Genomic DNA, 16,205 nt, shown 5'->3' on the forward strand with positions numbered 1-16,205 from the left:
CTCCATTTTATCAAGCTGCAACTTCTGTTGTTCTACTTGGGCATCTAGTACTTGTTTCTGTTCACCCCATTTATTATTTTCTCCTTCCCTATCCTTCCATCTCCCCGATAGGGTTTCTAAGATTTTTCCCAGTTCTTCTTGCTGATGTTGGTTATCAACTACCTGTTTGCCTATTTGGGAGAGTTGCCCAGCCATCTCCGTCAGGGCTTTATTAAAGGTTTCTGCTGACTGTTGTGTATGATCGTACATTTCTTGTTTCTTTTCCTCCCTCAGGGACTTTAATTGTTCCCTCAACTCCCTCAGTTCTTGTTTGAGGACTTCCTCCATACCTGCTCTGCCCTTCCTTTGAGGTTCATGTAGTGTAATTGTTTCTGGGACACTTCCCTGTATCTTATGTTCTTGACTGCCATTCTGTCCTATCCTAACTCCCTGCTGAGCCTCTCCTGGTAGCTGTTCCTGCTTACCTTGCTCTGCGGGAATTGCCCTATAGGATGAGCCAAAGCCTTTAGCACCCCTGCCTGTTACTGGCAAGTGTACCCACTGTTGCAATTTTGCTGGCCAGATCCGCTCACATATCATCTGAGCAATGCAATCCCCCTGTCGGACCCAATAGGGCTCCGACCCATGATTCACCAATATTACTCCAACATTACCCCGGTAATCGGGATCAATCACCCCAGCTGCCACTTCTATAGCCTTCTTCGCTGCCAAACCTGACCGTGAGGCAAGTCTTATATAGGAGCCTGGGGGTGGTGATACCTGTATGTCAGTGCATACTACTGCTCTCCCCTGAGCGGGCACCTCTACCTCTTGAGCTGCATATATGTCATAACCTGCTGCGCGCTCATAAGCTCTAGTAGGGGCCTTGGCTTTATCAGACATTGATACCCATCTTAATGTCGGCTGCCAGCCTCTCCGTACTCTCCTCGGGTAATTCTGCTTTCTTTTGGTCCATGCCCCTAATATTTGGCTACCCGCCTGTATGCTTATATTATTATGGCCGGCTACTTGGAACTCTCCTCCCTGGGTTCTTAGCCAATCCTGACCTAATATCAGGGCATAAGGTAGGTTGTGTACTAGGGCAACTTGCAATGATACCGCTGCCCCTTCACTCTTCACATTCACTATCCACACCGGGTATTTCTTTTTATCACCGTGGACACATCCTATCTCAACTTCCTTAAGGCTAGTGCTTTCAGAGATGTCACCTTTTATCTGTTGCCACAGGTCACTGGCCATAGCACTCTGTTCCGCCCCTGTGTCTAGTAAGGCAGTCACTGCTTTGTTTTGTACCCATACCTTCTGCACATAACCCCCCTGAGGGCTCCTCCTTACCTCAGTTGTTATGGTACAGTCTCTCCTCTGCCTGCCTTCCCACTGTCGGTGTCCTCTTCCCCCACACTTGAAACATTGCACCCCTGTATTAGGTGTAAATTTCCTCTGGGTGTTACCCTGGGTTCTAGCAAATCTTTTCCCACTGGGTCCTATATCCCCAGATGTGTGTATCGGGATGGGTGTGGGTGGGTGTGCTCTAAAAGCAGGTCTCACAATATTTACCCTACTTTGGGCGTCCATGTACGCCTCTAACACTTGCAAAAGCCGTCCCATCATTTGTGCCTGTGCCTCCATTACATGTACAAAGTCCTTGTGGTGCCACTCTGCTGCTTCTTGGCTCGCCTGCCACAGACCTTGATTGGCGTCTATCACCTTCTTCAGCTCCTCGTTCTGCCTGTGACACTCCGCTGCCACTGCCACAAATGCTGAAGACTCCATCCTGGATCTGTGGAAATGAGAGACACAAACACTCCATCCAAGTGTGGTATCCTAACAATCACTGACCCCCCAGTACCACCCTCCTAGACCCTCTGTCTAGTGCGCTTACCGCAGTACTGGTGAGTCTTCGCCTCTGTGCTCCTTACAGGGTGCACCGCCCTTCTTCCAGGACCTCCCGGCCCCCTCTGGTTCCACTGGAAACTCCAGGGATCGTCTGGTCACCGGCTCCACTCCTGGAACACTCTCCTGCGCTGCACTGCTGTGGATTCCTCCGCTGTTGATCCAGCTGCTCCTCTGCAGGCTCCAAAACGCTGTCCTGAAGACTTCTAACTCCCAGTTCAGCCATCACTTCCAGAAGTTTAGTCCAACAAACTTTTCCTCCGGCAACATTAATCCACAGTTGAAAATCCAGAAGAACAAAAAAAAAAAAAAAAAATTTCCCACCTTGCTATGTCTTTCTTCACCTGAAGGAGGTACCAAATCCCACTCCTGATACCAAATTGTCACAACCCGGGCTCCTGTAAGGCGCAGCGAGCACCTGGGAATGTGACCAAAGCTGAAACCCGACGTGTCCCTTTCCACTAAGGGATCCTTCAGGTCTTTAGAACAGGCACATTCCAAACTTATCAGCATGCAAAGTATAAAGGCATCTTAGTCAGAAATGGCAAAGCAAAAATAAACTTTATTTAAACCACTGGTTGAATAAATCAAAAAAATATAGGCAACAGCCTTGTAGTTCAAGATGGACTGATATTGCATGAAATACAAAGGTTCACAATAATATAATTAGGCAGTTGAATCTGGGTCAGCACTGCCTTGTGTACAGTCCCCTGCTTCTGGACTTTAATCAGTCAAGAAATACAGTTCTCTTCACCAGAGCAGTAATAATCAGATAAGTAATGCTTTTATCCAACAGTCCAGAACACATAAGAATCACAGCATTATTCAGAGTTCAAAATCAAGCAAACGTTTCCCTCTAAACGTTGCTGTAGCAATCAGGCACAGCTGAGCAGGACCATCGAGATTTCCCAGCTGAATCATCATACAGGAAATACATTCAAAATGGTTTGTCAGAAAACACACACATTCCTGCTTTACAGAAAACCTCAAAAAATGTGGCTTCCCAGAAGAGCTTCACTGGCTTCAAACGGGTAAGAGACAAGCTTGCAGCATAAAGAAATTAAATCCCAATTTTAGGCTTACTGGGTCTCCATGGGTGTTGGCAGAGTGTCAGCTCCTACACAGCTTTCCTGCCCCTCCATGGCTTCTCCTTCTGGCTGTACTCCAGTGTCCCAGACAAGAGGTAACTCATCTGCCTCAGCATGGGACAGTCTGTGAGAGACTGCCTCCTCTCAGCTTCCCATTCTCCCGTCTCTCCTCTCTCCTCCTCATGTGTCCCCTGTGCCTCGTTATATCCTGTGGATAACCACTCCCCCTCTGAGAAGGTGGGGGGGAAGGGTTTTCCACACACCGGCTTGCTTCCTGCTATTACAGGCAGGTTTCTCCCTAGCCCTGATTTTAACAGGCTGTTCAAACTGAATAAGCTTTCTGACAGTGGCAGGTCTGCATGGAGTGTAGGATTTCCCTGCCCTGTCTCTTCTACCTACATGTCAGAATCAGAGCAGAAGTCAGCTTCATCAATCCATTGGCAGGTCACCTGATCAGCCCTCCTGCATCTAGGTGCACTGTGAATACTCCTGATCACTGGGGCAAAACCCGGTACGGATTCGGGTTTGTTTTGGCCAAAACCCGAAACGGACCTGGGTTTGTCACAGTTATGCAACACCTAAAAGGCAATTCTGCAAAGGACGTCTAACAATATAGATGCGCTTAGATTTGCTCAGCACTGCTGAGCGCGATTTTCTATAGTGCAATATGTACTTTTGGACGTCTAAACAATGCCTAACTTTTAGACAACCTTTACAGAATCTGCCCCCAAATGAATACCTTTTATATAATGGTATTTCTGTTGATTTGATTCTTTTGTTCACGTTTTTTTATCCTGATATTTGACGTAGAAACTGTTTTCTCATTTTTTGTATGTCTCCTCCTATGAGGCTGATTAAAACTTTATAATTGAATATATGGAGTTCCTTTCCTAATTTTATGGTTTATACATTGTAAAGTGCCTTGATCCACTCCGCCAGATTATTGTTTAATCTAAATTTTATATACTACCTAAACAAACACCAGAAACACAGTTTATTAATGTACAACTCCTGGTGTTGTCACTTTGTTTGTTTGTTCCTTGCCTCACTTTGATCTATACAAGCCTTAATAGGTTCCTGAATTAGGGAAAATAAAAACCTTAGTATACTCTATGCGGCTCTTACTGAATTGTACTGATTTGTATCAGCTGTGTATCAAATAAGATGTGATTTGTTTGAAAAAAACAAAAGAAATGTCAATGACATTTCCCATATTTAATGGCATTGGCAAATGAAAACAAGCGAAAAAGACACCAAATTTAACCCCCCCCTCCCTTTTTACAAAACCGCACAAGAGGTTTTAGCACCGGCCGGCCCACTGAATGCTCTGCGCTGCTCCGACGCTCATAGAGTTCCTATGAGCATTGGAGCAGCGCACGAAGAATGTATACTCTTTCTATAAGGAATGTATGTGGAGATAGGAAGTCACTTTAGACAAGTTGTTTAGAGATCTGGTTTTTGTTTTTCCTTGAAAATCATTGCTAGTACAGTTACAATTTCTGGCAAACTTATGTTCTTGGAGTGGGGATTCCTCTCTGCCGCTGGAAGTTACTTCTCCCGTGACAATATAAAGAAAACAAAAAAATGCTGAATAAAACCCAACATTCCCAGAAACACCCCAGGAAATGACACAAACAAAAATTTTCTGGTGCACCCCCTAAAATCAAGACTTTATTGACCAGGATATCCTGGTTCAACGACTCAATACAGACTGATTTTAGAGTTTCTAGCAAAAAAAGCATTTTGATAAATGGTCAATAAAGGTCTTTAATTGGGCCTGCAGGCAGCAGCATCAATTGCAGATGAACAAATTAAAGAACACTTTAGCCTTATGCTTTATACCACAGCAGAAAACGCTCCTGCCACTGAGAAGCACGAATGCCGGTAACTAAGTTCAAAGGCCACAGGGAGTAAGCACTGCATACAATACAAGCCCTTACCTGTTCCAGGTAGCGTTAGAGCCAGCCCGTCGCTGCTGGGTTCCCCGTTCATCCAAAGCTGCCTGCTCTCGCTTGCCCAAATCAGTGAGGCTGGGCGAACTCATGAATTTCAACCTGCGAAGAGTCCTCATGATCAATGCCGGTCACGGTGCATAACAGAAACACCATTCTTTTACACACAACACACTGTATGCAATATGGATTCTCTGTGTGCCATTGAAAAGAAAAGAAAAAAAAAAAATCTGCAGTCTCTACAGTGAACTCCTCCGCCTAGAGGAAAACAACCCTTTAATCAGATCAACTCATAACCCTGGCATTATAAACTGTGGTTAATATTTTCTACAGTGGTAAAAAGAGCTGATCTGTTTTTGTCTGCTCTACACAAGGAGGATCCTTAGTTTAATCAGCAGCTGCCTAGCTTATTTCTGTTCTCTGAGGACTAGAGTGACAAGCTTTGGCCCGTGCAGCTGTATGTGCCATCTGTCAGGGTGACAGTGCCTCTCAATGAAACGCTATGGGCATCTGTACGGGCTTTGTAAAACTCGTTACTAGAAATGAAAGTAAAGTGAAATGGAAAGACAGAAAAACAAACTGGCTGCTGACGCTACAGAGCAACTTTACTGGAAAGTTTCACAAGCTGCTGAACCCACAGGTTACGACACAATGAGCACAAATACACTCGTAAAAGGAGTTCTGTTGCATAAGAGCACACCATTCGCTATGGAAATATGTAATTACCTTTTTAAGCAGGACTGTCCTGGGAAATTTATTTATTCAATTTTCTATACTGTTCTCCCAGGAGAGCTCAGAACGGTTTTAAATGTGAGCCCACTAGGACAGACAGGGAAAAATGCTAAAGTAAACTCAATCTATCTAATGTACTTGGGGCAATGGGGGAATTAAGTGACTTTGCCCAGGGTGTGGGTTTGAACCCACAACCCCAGGGTGCTGAGGCTGTAGCTTTAACCACTGCACCACACTCCCCAATGCTCTCTTCCAGCATTTCAATCAGGGCAGTCAGCTTGATGTTTTTTTTATTGAACTAGTCATGCAAAATTGTTTTTCATAATCACTGATATTAGTACAATAGATCTCTGCACTATATTCTGACAGGAAAAAAGTAGAAATTTTCCTTCTCTTCAGCATGTCCAGTGAACAGCCAAAACCTGCAGTTCTGTAGTTTCTGAATATTTTATAATAGTTCAGGGTTGCCTTTGGAGAATCAAGCACAGTAGAGACACAAAGTTGAACAAACTCACCCCTTGTGCACAGGGCTGGCTTATTCTCAAGGCCTACAAAGCTCTCAAGGTTCTAACAAAAGGTTTCTGGCTCCACAAAATCTCAAATGATGCTCAAAATAAGAAGAGGAAACTGCTAAACCAAACAATATCCAAATTTTATTATTCATGTATAATAACACGAATATAAAAGTATATAAATGTCATAAATCAGTGTAGGCAGTGCTGCTTTAATTCCAGGAGATGTGTGTTTCAAAAAACGGAGGAAAAAGCCTTAGGCAAGTGCCCTCCCACCACCACAATAGTGGAAAAAGGTGGTAGGGTGGTAATCTTCATTGGCAGAAAACCTCCATTGCACTCCCTGTTAAATAAACTGTAAGCAGGGCTGTCTATGCAATCGATAGATGAAAAAATTATTCAACTTATCTATGATCACCGACGATGGCCAGCATTTCACCAACTTGCTGCCTCAGGGTGCAAAAATCCGATCAACTAGGGCCAGAAAGAGAAAATTAAATCAAAAACTGGACTTATGCATAACTTCAAAACATATTTAAAGAAGCCACTCTGACATACCTTTAAACCGGGACGCACAAACCATCTCCTCTGATCAAAAAGATGGCCACATCAGGACTGTACGGGGTTAAAAGCTCCCGGGAGATGACGTCAAAACCCGGAAGTGGTTGTTCAGTAGAAGTGCTGACTAGGCTACTAAATTAGTGGAATGTAAAACAAATGCAGTTAAAGTTCAAAACCACTTATAGAGAGCTGCATTTGTTCCCCCTGACACTATATAGAATAGTACATTTAAACTATTTCATTCATTTATTCATTTATTTATTTATTTAAATATTTTTGTTTCTATTCGTTTATTTTTATTTTTATTTTATTTTAATTTGATTTTGTGATGTTTCTTAGGTTTTCTAATAAATGAATGTATTTAAAGTTGAAAATATCTAAAAGATGTGTGTGTCAAAATAAGGGGGGGGGGGGGTTTTGTCTACAATTTGCTCATAAGCAATGTAAACCAAGGACATTAAAGGGCTAGCAAAAAAGAAAGAAGAAGAAAAAGGTGTATGAATGACTGGAGTTACAAAAACATGCTCCAATCTAGTCTCAAATTCAATCCAATGGGTTCTTCGCTGTTCAATTTGTGAATCCACATTTGTTCTGCCCTTAACAGGCTCTGTTGTCGGTTTATATGACTCTCATCAATATGATCAATAACACAGCAATGTAAGTCTGTAAATACATGGTTATGCTCTAAACAGTGAATAACCATGGGGGCCTGAAAAGTTTGTTAGTGCGAATGCAGCTCTTATGCTCAGTAGCCCGCGTTTTAAAAGGGCGAGTTGTTTGACCCACATAAATCATCGGGCAAGGGCAAATAAAAACATAAACTACGAAGGCAGAGGTACATGTAGTGATATGTTTCAACTTAAACATTTGACCTGTGTTTGGATGAATAAAATCAGTCAATTCTCGTGTAACAGTACAAATAGAACAACTGCCACATTTGAAGTGGCCTGCTGATTGAGTGGTGATCACATGTGAATCCACAATGTCAGATGGACTTAATATCTCTTTGAAGTTCTTTTGACGTGAGTAAGCCATTCTTAGATGAGTGTCACTAAACGTTGGATGTAGTTCCATTATTTCCCAATGGTGTCTCAATATCCTTGTGATGGTATTGATGTTAGGAGAGTATTCAAGAACACAAGTAACGATATTTTCCGTTGTTTCATTATCTTTGTCTTTGTCTCTGGGTATAAAGAGTAAATCTCTGTTCAAAAACTTTGCCCTTTTATAGGCTTTTCTTAACACTGCTGAAGGATATCCTCTATGTTTCAGACGAGTATATAATTGTTTACTCTTAAATTTATAATCTGTAGTGTCAGAGCATAAACGTCGGTATCTGAAAAACTGAGATATAGGTAAACTTCGTTTCAAAGCAGCTGGATGGTTACTAGAAAAAGTAAGAAAAGTGTTCCTGTCGGTGCTTTTCCTATGAACAGTGGTTCTGATAGACCCATTGTCTTTAAAGACACTAACATCCAAGAAAGAAATCTGTTCAGGATGACATGCCATACTGAATTCTACATTCTGATGTCTTGAATTCAGCCAAAGATGGAAATGATTGAGTTCTTCTTGAGTGCCTGTCCAAATGACAAAAACATCATCAATGAATCGTAACCACGTAAGTATTTTTTCGGAAAATGGATTATTCAAAATCCATTTATTTTCAAAGCTTTGCATGAAAAGGTTAGCTATTGAGGGTGCCATGGTTGCACCCATGGCTACCCCCGAGATTTGCTGGAAAAATTTTTCTTCAACTCTAAAATAGTTCCTTTTCATTGCCAAAGATAAAAGTTGTATTATAAAGTGGATAGGTATTCTATGATTGCTCATGTTGTTTCGAAGAAATTCCTCTACAATGGCGATGGCCTCGTCCTGAGGGATGATGGTGTATAATGATTTTACATCAAACGTGACAAAAAAGGTTATGAGGTTAGAATTTGTAATATCTGATAGTTTAATGAAGAATTGAGAAGAGTCTCGGAGATATGAGAACCCTTCTGTCACCATGGGGCGAAGAAAGACATCAACAAAGGACGACAAAGGTTCCAAAATGGAGCCGGTACTTGAAACAATGGGGCGACCCGGGGGATTGCTCATGTTTTTATGGATTTTAGGTAAAACATAAAATACAGGGACTCTGGGATTGACCGTATTTAAATACATAAATTCTTTATTTGTCAAAAAAACCATTTTCCAGGGCAGAGGATGTTAAAGATTGTATTTCAGAAACCAGAAGCGGGGTAGGGTCCGCTTCCAATTCTTTATAATCCGTGGGTACATTTAATAATCTATATACTTCCGCCTTGTAGTTAGCCATATCCAGAACCACTACACCTCCCCCCTTGTCAGCCCTGCAGATCCTAATTTGTTGGTTGGATTTGAGTTTTTTCAAGGCTAAAAATTCGTCCCGTGACAAATTATATGGTTGATATCTTCTCTTATTTTTGTTTTTAAATTTTCTAACGTCCCTGATGACTAATTCCTTATATAACATAAGGTGGGGACTAGGAGCCGTAGGTGGAGTCCAAGTAGATTTTTTACTAATGACTGACTCGTCGGTATTAGTAAAGGAACGTTGAGCAAAAAATTCCTTTAAATGAAGCTTTCTGAAAAATCTTTCAATGTTAGTTCTTAATTTGAAAGTTTGCAGAGGTTGAACTGGAACAAAAGAAAGACCACGTGATAACACCGAAACTTCTGTCTGACTCAAAGTATGTGAGGAAAGATTGAAAACTATTTGTTCTTTGTCCTGCTCGACTTGTCCCGTTGTGCTCTCGTGACCGGTGGTTTCGTGGTTCGTCCCCTTTGTTTTCCTTTTGTTCTGTTTTGCCCTGTTCCTCCAACGTTGTCTTGTTCTAAAAAAATCCTCTTCGGAGTTAGACAAAGATCCCCCTTCTGATGGATCTGAAGATTCAAATTCTCTCCTTTTTTGTTTTAAAGGATTAGTTAACCAGGGATACACTCTCTTTTTGGCGTAATCTTCCTCGTCTCTCTTAAACTTCTTTTGTAAATTTGCCCTAAAAGAATCAATTTTTTTCTGTGTGTCAGCTAATTCTTTGTCAAAAGTATCAGTATCCAAACTACTTTTCAGTTCCCCAAGTTTGGTGTCTAAATCAAATTGAAAAGTTTCAGTTATAACTCGAGTTTTTTCAATGATAAGTACCATTAGATCCAGTGAGCATTTATTAAGGATTCCAGCCCATTGTGTTAAAAAGGTAGAATCTTCAGTAAATAAAGTGGGTGCTTTAACAATCCTTAAGCCTCTGGGAATGAATTCTTTTTTGCAATATTCTAGCAGAGTAGCTCCATGTAATGTGGCTCTAACTAATTTCTTTGCTAGATTCATATATTCTACCCAGGTGGCATTTACACTCAACGTTTCTGGGAGCTGAAAAACAGAAGGCCTTTGTAACAAGTCTGATACAAAATCGGTAGTAAATCCAAACCCCGTTTGCCAGCCATGAGAGGCCATTAATCCTTTTCCCTAAGTATATAGCAAAAGAACCGAGTTTCTTTTGCTAATAACACGAATATACACATCCACGTTTGATTGAGGGGCATTTTCGATATGATGCCTAAATTCCAAGTTAGACGTCTCTCAGAAGATGCACAAAATTCAATAACCATAATCAAAAAAATATACATGTTTCAAAAATCTTCGAGATACATGTCCATCAAATGGGTGTTCAGACAGAGATACTGTTCGGTGGTAAACATACCCATGCCTTTGAAAAAAACCCTGCACAAAACATTCATTCTATGATCCACCATAGAGAACATCGGTAATGACATGGGGCATCCCTGTGGTGGCGAGATGATGTTCTCGCAATGTACTCTATGTGTATATATAACTCTGCACATGGAGAAATGTTTCCTTCTGGAAGTGAGGAAATAGTATTTTGGGAAGAGGCAGAGAGTAGAGAGCTGCACGGGAACGGGGACGACGGGAATCCCGCGGGACCCGCGGGCATCCCGCGGGTTCCCCCTTCGGGTCATGGGGATCCCGTGGGGACGCCCCTAGGGTCGCAGGGATCCCGTGGGGACGCCCCCTAGGGTCGCTGGGATCCCGTGGGGACGCCTCCGAGGGTCGCGGGGTTCCTGCGGGGCTGGATGTACTCAGTCGCGCGGCTCTTCTCCCTACCTTCTCTGCTTGCAGCACAGAGCCGAACGGAAGTCTTCCCGACGTCAGCGCTGACGTCGGAGGGGAGGGAGGGCTTAAACAAAGCCCTTCCTCCCTCCGACGTCAGCGCTGACTTCGGGAAGACTTCCGTTTGGCTCTGTGCTGCAGGCAGTGCAGGTAAGGAGGAGAGTAGCCTCGCGGTTCGAGTGGCTACCAAGGGAGGGGGCGGTCCGCCCCACCACACCCCGCCCCGGGTGCAGCACAGCCGGCCAGGTCCCCTTACTTTTGTGGCACTTCCCCGACCGACCGACAACAGCCCCAGTCCGACAATCCTCCCTGCCCTGTAGCCGCGAATCTAAATTATCTTCTTACAGCAGCTGTAAGAAGGTAATTTAGATTCGCGGTTAAGGGCAGGGAGGTTTGTCGGACCGGGGCTGTTGTCGGTCGGTCGGGGAAGTGCCAGAAAAGTAAGGGGACCTGGCCGGCTGTGCTGCACCCGGGGCGGTAGAGAAGGAGGGGGAGAAGGACGCTGAAAGGCCATGGGGAAGACGGGAGGGGGGGAAGGACTCTGAAAGCACTTGTGGAAGACAGAGGGGGGAGAAGGACGCTGAAAGCACATGGGGAATACAAAGGGGTGGAGAAGGACGCTGAAAGGCCATGGGAAGGGGGGGGAAGGACTCTGAAAGCACTTGTGGAAGACAGAGGGGGGAGAAGGATGCTGAAAGGACATGGGGAAGACGGGGGGGTGGAGAAGGACGCTGAAAGGCCATGGGGAAGACAGAGAGGGAGAAGGACGCTGAAAGGACATGGGGAAGCAGAGGGGGGAGAAGGACACTGAAAGCACATGTGGAAGACAGAGGGGGGAGAAGGACGCTGAAAGGAAATGGGGAAGAGAGAGTAGGGAGAAGACGCTGGCAGGGAAGAAGACAGATGCCAGACTATGGGGGGAGCGGAGAGAAGAAGATGCGTGCCAGACCAATTTGGAAGGGGGAAGAAAGGTAGAGGCACAGTAACAGAGCAAATGGAAGATGCAGAAGGAAGAGAGACAGTGGATGGAAGGAATTGAATGAGAACATGAGGAAAGCAGAAACCAGGCAACAAAGGTAGGAAAAGAATTATATTTCTTTTTTTTTTATTTTGCTTCAGGATAAAGTAGTATATTAGTTGTGTTGATAAAAATTTATAAACATTAGAGGCTCTGGTAGAAACCCGTTTGCAAAGTATGTATTCTTCCCAATTAATATTTTCAAATTAATAAAGTCTTTTTGCTTATTTGTAAATGGGTTTCTACCAGAGCCTTTAATTCAGTAGCATAATTAAATGAAATAACTATTTCTGAAGTTTATAGGGATGGGCGGGGACGGAGGGGATTCCTCGCGGGGACGGGTGGGATTCCTCACGGGGACGGGTGGGGACGGGTGGGACTTTGGCGGGGACGGGTGGGGACGGGTGGGATTTCTGTCCCCGCGCAACTCTCTAGCAGAGAGAGAGAGAGAGAGAGAAAGAAACAGTGAATAGAGAAAGAGGAGAGACTATGGGAGAGGTGAGAGAGAGAGAGTGGGAGAAGTTGGAGAGGGGAGAGAGAGAGCGATGGGGGGGGGGGAAGAACTGACTATGTCCCTCAATTACAGGAGACATATCATGAAAGAGCACCACCACTTGTCTCCCCCCCCACTCCTTAGTGTCTCCATGAGGGTGTAGAGATTCATTCGAAGCACCCTGTACCAGTTAGTGTCATACTTTTATTTTTTTATAAATCTTTATTCAGTTTTTAAACTCACAATAACTATAATACAAAATACAATCATTTTATACTTTAACATTACTTATTATATCATCAAATTATAGCTCTCATCAAATATCTCCCCTCCCTTATATCCAACAATTAATCATAAGCAGAAGAAATCGTAAAATATTCCCACCCTCCCACCCCACCATAGACGTGTATGAACAAAAGGGAATTAATTTTTTTTCAATGCAATACTTTCAGTCTTTACAGTATCTTGTTAATGGCTCCCAAATAACCTGAAATTTCTTAAAATTTCCTTGCTGCACGGCAATTATCCTTTCCATTTTGAAAATGTGACACAAAGAGTTCCACCAAAAGCTATAATTCAGCCTATCTCAATTTTTCCAATTATTTGTAACCTGTTGTATGGCAACCCCTGTCATAATGAGTAGAAGCTTATTGTTATTAGAGGATATTTGGCTTTTTACCCTCATTGACATGCCAAACAATACGGTATCATACTCTAACCCCCAACTGCAACATTCCTGTTTAAACACTGCATACAGGCAGGGTTTGGCTCCAATACAGTGAACTGCTCATATCCTCACAAAGGAAAAAGAAAGACACTGTGCAAAGCACTATCCCAGTATATTGCAAACTGTGTGCCACGGTGAGATTCCAGATGTGCCGTGAGACACGTTCTGTAGGCGGTCTTGCAGCATCCTCTCCCCCCCCCACTGGTGGCTTAGGACCCTGTCTGGAGGGCCTTCGTGCATTAGCGGATGTCAGCATGATGATGTCATGCATGCACATGACATCATCACATCAACGGATCCTCATTTCCAGATGCCCTCCAGCCACGGCACAGGGTTTAGTGTGCTGCTGCTTCCAGAAGTTTACGACACTGCACTATTCACACAATAAGACATGAGCAATTCATAGGCTTGCCCCACCTCTGCCCTGCAAAAATGGGTGGATCCTACAGATGGAACATCCCTTTCTTCTCCCCTCCCCCCCAGGAACATGTCCACAGAGTCTGAGCAATCTCGGGGCCACTACACCCAGCCACACCCAGTGGTGTGTAAGGATGAGTGGACCTGGGATGGTGGCACCCCTCTCCTGCCCTCTCTGCCCCCCCGGCTCCTTCCCAACCCCCCTGCTGCACACGCGCCCCTTCTCTTCCCTCGTCTTTAATTTTCCTAGTGTGAGCAGCATCACAAACTTGATGCCTGCATTGTGTCGGCTCTCCCACTGACATCACTTCCTAGGCGCAGCACCCGGAAGTGATGTCAAAGAGAGCTGCCCCCAACACAGGCAGCAAATTCATGATACTGCTCGCACCGGGAAAATTAAAGAGGTACGAGGGATGGCAGTGGGGGTTGGGAGGAGGATAGGTGCCGGTGCGCCCCCCCCCCCCCCCGTCCTTACTCTGCCACTGGCCACACCTAACCACAATAGTGCAAATGCTCCACACAGAGGCCACCAGACCACCCTTGGGCCCCAGGCCTACCCCACAGAAATTCAAACCTGCATGTCACATTCCATCCACCTTTCACTGGAACCACAGGCTCACAACAGCTCATAGCCAACCAGGGATATGCTGGGCAGTCCCCTTTCCCCGCCCTCCATGCAAGCAGTCCTTTGGCATATGGCAGAGGTCCTGTGAGGAGCATTGCACAGATTGTCCCAAAAGCAATCATCCATGAAAAGCCAAGAAGCCCCATTACCTGACCCCATTCTCCCACTACTTGTATCTTGCAGGCGATTTGGGATACACTGGGACCTAGAGTCCCCCTGAGGCATCAGTGCAGGCATGTGTGGATGGACTATCTGCAACTGATTTGGTAGATGAGTTGGCGACTCCGGGCTGAATGTAAGTAACCCCCACAGCAACCTTGCTCATTCAGTGTGCATGCCACCCCCACAACCCCAAATAATTAGATGACATGGTATTGCTCAGGGGATAGAAGGGTGGGGGGGCATACACTCATATTGTCGACCTTGCAGCAGCTGAAGGAAAAACCGAAGCATTCCTCCCCCTAATTCTTGAATCCTCCACCCCCACCTTTGTACTGCTATTCTTCTTCACTAACCCCTACATGCAGCTCACAAGCAGGAGAGCACTGGACACAGAGGGCCTTCACAGCATCCCAGGCCCCTCCAACAGGAACCTGCTTATACCCCCAAACCCAAACCCATTGTACACACCAGTAGCAGCCTCACAAGCCAGGCTCCTTCTGAGAAACATGCCTACTAGCCACACACTTGAAGCCTATTACATGCCCACACCACAGACCCTCCCAAAACACAACCACACCCCTCTCCCTCCCTGTCACCCTCCTACCCTGGGAACCCCCACCTATGTCTCAATGTTTCCTCCCCCTGCCCCACCCCAGCACTCAGGGCCTCATGTACAGCCACCTTCACCTCTCTAATCCCCAACAGTCTCCCACACAGACATGTGCCCACACCTAACAATCACACCCTCACAACTCAACCACCCCACGCGCCATGGTTTGATCCCATGTCCTCCCATTCCCCCCCCCCCCCACGACCTGTCATCCCACTCCCAGAACAAGGCTCGCCCTCAGCTATATCACAATGCAACCCACTTATCATGCACAGACCCTAATGGTAAACTCCTCACACACAAAGGCCTACTTGAGTGGCAGAAGCAGCAGCAGAAGCAGCAGCAGCATCAGCAGGCAGACAAGGAAGAGGAGAAGGAGCCGGCAAAGGAGGAGGAGGAGACGGAGAAGCAGCAGAAGCAGCAACAAACATTGTCTGCTGCCATCTCCTCTCAGAGCAGGAATCCATGCCCCAGAAGGCCCAGAGACATGCAAGGAGGGCAGGAGGAGAATATCTGGAGGGAGAGGATGAAAAAAGCAGAGCAGGCACCCCCAACAAATGGACCCAGCACTTCCTGCAGCAAGTCTCCCTCATGCACAGAAAGTTGCTGCAAGAGCTCCATGCCCAGAAGCAGATCATGGTCCAGCTGGTGGGTCTGCTCCAGAGGATGCTGGTGCCATGCTGGCCCCCATACTGAGAGCCAAGGACCCCCAGAGAGAGGACTGATCATACTGGGACAGGGCAAAGCTCCATCTAGCCTAGTATCCCATCCCCCAGGAGTGTCCAAGCCAGGTCACATGTACCTGTCTATATTTGCACAACGGATATCATACTTCTCATCCCAGCCATTATCCTTCTTTATAGACATATCTTGTGAGACATTATCCTAATCCATCTTGTAGAGACAACTACAGTAACTGTTCTTACCACTGTTCTTAGCTATAAATGCCAGAGTTGATAGACATGTTGTTCCAGTAGGGGTTTCAGTGTTACTAGTGATGCAGGGCTGATAGGGGGTTGGTCCCTGCTTAAAAAGAATCACGCTCCCATCTCTTTACCTGTCACTGCTCCTCCAGTCTGCCTCACAGGGTGTGTAGGTGAGCTGTGCACTACACAGAAGCCACTGATGTTGTCTCACCGACCTGGACCTACAGAGCAAGTCACCGAAACAGCAGTGTCACCAAGGCTGAAGTTTACCACATGCCAATACATGCAGTGCATCCTGCAGCTATCAGGGCTCATACCCATGCAGGCAGCAGAATCTGAGGA

At 45.2% G+C, this 16,205-nt stretch overlaps 1 protein-coding gene across 7 annotated transcripts in view; it reads right to left on the reverse strand.

Annotated features, from left to right (window-relative positions):
• PRR5 (proline rich 5) overlaps positions 1-16,205 on the reverse strand; it is a 269,323-nt gene that overhangs the window by 149,782 nt on the left and 103,336 nt on the right. For 2 of the 7 annotated variants that reach the window (XM_033951445.1, XM_033951444.1), the window contains 2 exons: positions 15,995-16,084; positions 4,922-6,651 (listed from right to left, as the gene is read on the reverse strand). The exons of 1 other annotated variant lie outside the window; for it this stretch is intronic. In XM_033951445.1, the coding sequence (XP_033807336.1) occupies positions 4,922-5,052 (131 nt within the window). In that variant the 5' untranslated portion in view covers positions 5,053-6,651; positions 15,995-16,084. The remainder of the gene's footprint in view (positions 1-4,921; positions 6,652-15,994; positions 16,085-16,205) is intronic. 4 more of the 7 variants (XM_033951446.1, XM_033951449.1, XM_033951447.1 and 1 more) reach the window with 4 other exon arrangements.

Source organism: Geotrypetes seraphini, chromosome 7 (assembly GCF_902459505.1).
Source record: "Geotrypetes seraphini chromosome 7, aGeoSer1.1, whole genome shotgun sequence".
In the NCBI taxonomy this organism is placed as follows: domain Eukaryota; kingdom Metazoa; phylum Chordata; class Amphibia; order Gymnophiona; family Dermophiidae; genus Geotrypetes; species Geotrypetes seraphini.